The following is a 5,298-nucleotide window of genomic DNA, read 5'->3' as shown; positions in this document are numbered from 1 at the left end:
ATTGTAATAAAAAAAATCATATATAGTGTGCCATAAAAAGTCATAAAAAAATCATAGTATAATATGCCATTAAAATGTTATAAAATAAAACATTATGGCATAGTATGTCATAAAAAATATAGTACAGTATGCTTATAATTTTTTTTTAAAAAGTTATAGCAAAATGTGACATAAAATGTTCTATTATAATAAAAGAAGTACGTCAAAAAGAAAGTGTTTAAAAAAATCATAGTATAGTACACCAAAAAAAGTCTTTAGAATTTCATAAAAATGTTATTTAAAAAAAGTAATAGTGTAGTATGCCAATAAAATGTTATTAAAAAAAATTACAGTATGGTATGACATCAAAATGTCATAGTATAGTATGTTTTAAAAATGATTTAAAAAGTCATAGTATAGCACACCATAAAAAATGGTATGGTACTGTAGTACAAGTATAGTAAAAAAAAAAAAAAAAAAAGTAATAAAATGGTCATAGTATAATATGTCATAAACAGTATAAAAAAGTATAGTATCCCATAGAAATGTAATAAAAGTCCTAGTAAAGTATGCCATAAAATGTTTTAAATATAAAGTCATAGAATAGTATGCTAATGCGTTTACATTTCAGTTCAGTGTTTTATCATTGTCAGTTTAATATATTTGAATTCTACCTGATTACTTGACGAAAAGCAAAAGCATCACTTTGGGATTTGGGAAATGTGATGGGCATTTTGTACTATTTTCTAACATTTTATAGACTAAACAATAATAATAAATAAAAAAAAGATCATGAAAAATGAAGAGTTTTATACCTGAGACACAGGTCCTGGTTGGGGCTTGGGAGCATGACCGTTGGCCTGGCTTGGTGATTTGGCTGGTACAGAAGGAGAAACACCATAAGTGAACACACAGGGGAAAGGTTTGTTCTAATATCTCTAAATCTGGATTGTTTCACATCAGTAAACACTCAGTAATGGCAGCATTGTGTGTCGTGCTACCTTTGATGGTGGGTGAGGGCGCTGATGAGTTGGAGCTCGATGGGGTGCTGCGGTTCGTCCACGCAGAGCTGACAGCTGCTTTCTTTTCTGCAGTTTTATAGTTTTCATGCAGTGACACACCATACTGAAAGTGTAAGGAACACACCACAGAGCATGAGTTCACGTCAAATGGAGATTTTTTTCTGTCATTATTAAGTGCAGAGGTGATTAAATGTACCTTTGCAATCCGTATTCCAGTCACCCAAAGGTTCATGCTCCAAGCATCATCGCAGCAGAGGTACTTGATGTACTGAGACTCTTTTTGGATCTGAGGATGCTGTAGAAACAATCCAAAATGGTAAACAGGTCAATAAAGCATCTCCTTTCTTTTTACACTATAAACCTTTAAGTTTCTCTTCATTTTTATCCAGCTCCTTGAGTTTATTTTGTAGTCTTTTCAGTTTTTTTTTATGCTATATTTTTTTAGCGCAAGCCCATTGTATTTTACATCGTATAAATTAGCATAGCAGCTAGTAGACTTCCTCTACTCATATGACGCCAGGGACAACAGCAACATTTAACAAAGGTTACGTTACAAAATTCAACTCCATTACAACTCACAAGGTTTACCAAACGACTGTCTTATACTAAGTATGTTTTCCAAACAAATATAACATGCTAACGTTATTAGCACAAGGCTATGGCATTTTACACTGTATAAATTAGCCTAGGATAAATCACACAAAAGATTAAAAATGCTATTTTGTGAATGCTTTATTGTCTTCACAATTTGTTATTTTTTATCTGTGAAATAAAAGCAAATAAATGCTTCATTTCCACTGAGGGAAATGGTTTCAGCTGACAAAAGTAGACAGGAGTTCTATGTCATCGTGATGTGTGGTTACATTTCTGGGGAGATGCACGACAAGCTACGGCGTAGGTTACGGCAGGTATGGTGGTGTTTCAACACATAAATATAAATCTTGCTTTAGTGGTGGGTGAGATGGAGTCGCAAGTGACAGTTTATTTATAATTTTTTTGACAATATTACACTGGAGATCACATTAATTTTTCACTTGAGGTATTCCACTTGCCTGAACACAGAGCATACTTGCCCTGGGCGAGTGTTAACGTTGAGCCCTGTGACAGGAAAATCAACACTTTGGTGGACACACAAAGCTACCAGGTAAGGTGCAGTCTTTTTCCCCCATCGACCAATCGATTGGTTGAGGAGTAGGTCGAATTTCAATTGACCAAGATTTTCTTTGGTTGAATACAACACTACAGATATTGTCACTATTGTTCACTTAAAGATTCAGGTGTCTTATGCTATTAGCAGCTAATGTAGGCTCCAGTCAGTAGCCTCAAGCAGAGATGAGGACTGGGCTACAGAGGCCAGGTAAACTCACTTCTTTCTAACTCAACACCCCTGTTGTTGTTTTCATTTGCAAACTTGTACTCTGCAGTCCCAACCAATGTCAACTCAAGTGACATCACCTAAGGCGATTACCACAAGCTTCACATGTGCAGTAATAGTACTTTGATGTGTACAACAGCATAGTTCCTCTTTAAGAGTATCACAGGGTGCCACAGGGGGGCAGAGTGTGAACAGGCAGCAGCAGTTAAATGACAAACCAGTCAAGTTAAAGTGTGTGTGCCATTGAGTGCATCCTGTGATCCAGTTTAATTAAAAAAAATATGAGATGTTTGATGCCCAAATAGTCTTAATTGTTGGATATATGCCAGTAAGTGTACACCCAATATTTGCTGTGCAGTGCACACTGTATGGGTCTAACATTAATCCCAGAGTCAACTGTTTCCCCCCGAAGAGGAAGTTGATTTCCCTCATGATGTGGGGATATCAGTTAAACATAATGGGGCTGGTATTAGAGATCACCTCAGGCATCTCCTCTGAATATAAAACAGCTAAATGATGAAGCTAAATTGTTTTGCTCTCGTCCTTGGATTGCTGCAGTTACTCTGGCAGCCCGTAAACACCGCCCGACCAATCTGTCAAAACACACCCTAATTGAACACTTTGGCAGCTAAAAACAGCTTCAGTTATTAGCGTATCATCTTCAACGCCATCTAACACAACCGAGGCTGCTTTTAACAAGTTTTACTGTATGACTCCTAAAAACAAAGACAAGAGACCATGTGAAACCTGCTTCCAAACACTCCACTCTGACAGGTCATATTCATTTGCCCTTGGCCAGCAGCGTCTTTAGCTCAAACCTTGAGGACTCTGTCTTTCACTGGTAGGTAATTCACTTTCTTTGCCTCTCTAAGCTCTTTTTGCTTTGATCCTCAACAACTAGCCCAACGGTATCTGCTGATTCTAGTATTTCCCAGAGAAGATAGGGGAAAGGAAAGAAAGCAGACTTTCACATCCTTTTAAGACTCACCACCAACTCATCTAATTCTCGCTGTTTTCATGTCAGTCAGCATTTCTTAAGTGAGCACTGTACATACCTCGCACCACTGTTAATATTCTGAATTTGAAAGTACTAAGAAATTAAATGAATGGTGCTTTTACAGTAGTTTATTTTTAAAAATACTTGGAACTGCTTTAAAAGTTGTCTTGTTCACTTTCTCACCACTCTTAGCTAAATTGGATAAAGCTGTCTCCTTTCACTTCTTCAAATTGAACTATTTATTGCGTTTCACAATTCCAGTAAGGCACGCAGCTGTGTAACTGACCATAGACTCAGAAACCACCATGCAATAGTCAATTCTGCATCATAGACATCTCCTGCACCATGCACTGTGCAGAGGCGGAGCAGGGGGTGGCTTCTGGGGCTCAAGCCTCGAATCTTTTAGGTTTTCAAAATGCCTTCAACTTTGTGTCATTCAGATAAATGATATGTGACAATGTTTTTTATCCTACTGTGCAATTTACCAGGGATGTTCCTGCCGACTAATTTCCCTGACTTAACGAAAATTTTAATTAAGACTAGTCGACTAGTCAAAAAAGAGGAAAACACTCATAAAACGGTCAAAATTTAGCACAATTTATTGTTAAGTATTTGAAATATTGTCCCAAAAATATTGTGTGCATTGAGAGCCCTTTAAGGCCTTTAATCACACTCTTCAACAACCATGTCAGATTTTAAATGCTGCTGAAGTACGAGACACTTTGCACTGTGCGGCCTTGTACATGAATATAACACTGGCGGACGTTTAATCATTTGGACGTCTAATCGCACACATCCCTACTATTTACGAAGGCCTAGTTCACACTACATGACTTTAGCCTTGATGTTCCGCTTGTCGACAGTTTTTGGAGCTCCCCAACAAAAGCCCCAGATGAGAGACAAATTGGTGTTGGCTAAGCGCTTGCAAATTGCTCACTGATGCATCACAGATGCTTCCCTGATATCTAGCAGGCTAAATATCTGGATCTGTCGGGGACGTTGTTGGCGAGCTACAGTTAATTAGAGTACAAGAAATGGGTTGAGGATAGAGACAAGTGGTGCTTTCCAAAGTGTGTGCGTGTGTTTGAGAGGAAGAGAGAGCAACAGAGAGAGGGGAAGAGATGGTGGAAGGTGGACTATTGCACGCAATGTTTCTGTAAGTTATTAGCCTTGTCACTTACTCGCAATGCTTTGTTACTTAATTGACTGGGACTATCACATGACATACTCATTGGGGATTTCTCCCAGTAAAAAGATCTTGTAGTGTGTGACCCTCCCTCACTAGTTAGTAACGTAGTGTGAAAACCACTATGACTTCAAGACTTCTGATTACAATACAGAAAGTTGTGCAGTGCACTCTTTGACTTTGAAAGTTGTGTAAACTTAACTTTAAGAAATCTAATATAATTAAGTAAATGTTCTACTGTTTGCCTAATATTCAATTCACAGAACTAAAGACAACATATACCTGTCATTGTTGGGGATCCTAGAGCTGCCCAGATTAATATGGGATGGATTGAAATGTGGCAGATTTGTCAACTAACATTCATTCTGGGAACTCTATCCAGCATAACAAAAAGAGGTCTCAAGACCAGTAATGCTGTTTTGGCCAAATTCCTACCCTCCTCTGCTATGTGTCTTAATATAGTAACATCAGATGATTTTTTTCCTCTTTTTTTGATGACAGAAGTGAAAGCTAGTCATCAACATTTGTTGTGTTATGGTTTCAGAATGACTAGTCCATACCCATTGAGTGCACAGTTGCCCACGTACAGTATCACATGGTGTGTGTTTGGGATACAGGTCATAGGAAATTGCAGATTAAATAGTCAACTGAACCCATTAAGAAGGGCAATGTATTCAGACAGAGTTTATGTGAATTTGATAGTACGATTGCTTTATTGAAAGTACAGTAGTACCATTGC

The 5,298-nt window shown here is 37.6% G+C and overlaps 1 protein-coding gene across 1 annotated transcript in view; it reads right to left on the bottom strand.

The window, feature by feature from the left end:
• Positions 1 to 771: 771 nt before the first annotated feature.
• The window catches only part of apbb1ip (amyloid beta (A4) precursor protein-binding, family B, member 1 interacting protein), a 38,974-nt gene continuing 34,447 nt past the window's right edge, over positions 772 to 5,298 (bottom strand). The window contains exons 11-13 of the mRNA XM_050056674.1: positions 1,198 to 1,296; positions 981 to 1,104; positions 772 to 856 (exon numbers count right to left, since the gene is read on the bottom strand). Coding sequence (XP_049912631.1) covers positions 789 to 856; positions 981 to 1,104; positions 1,198 to 1,296 — 291 coding nt within the window. The 3' untranslated portion in view covers positions 772 to 788. The remainder of the gene's footprint in view (positions 857 to 980; positions 1,105 to 1,197; positions 1,297 to 5,298) is intronic.

Source organism: Epinephelus moara, chromosome 11 (genome assembly GCF_006386435.1).
Source record: "Epinephelus moara isolate mb chromosome 11, YSFRI_EMoa_1.0, whole genome shotgun sequence".
Taxonomy (NCBI): Eukaryota; Metazoa; Chordata; class Actinopteri; order Perciformes; family Serranidae; genus Epinephelus; species Epinephelus moara.
The sequence above is the reverse complement of the archived record's forward strand: the minus strand, read 5'-3'. Positions and strand labels throughout refer to the sequence as shown.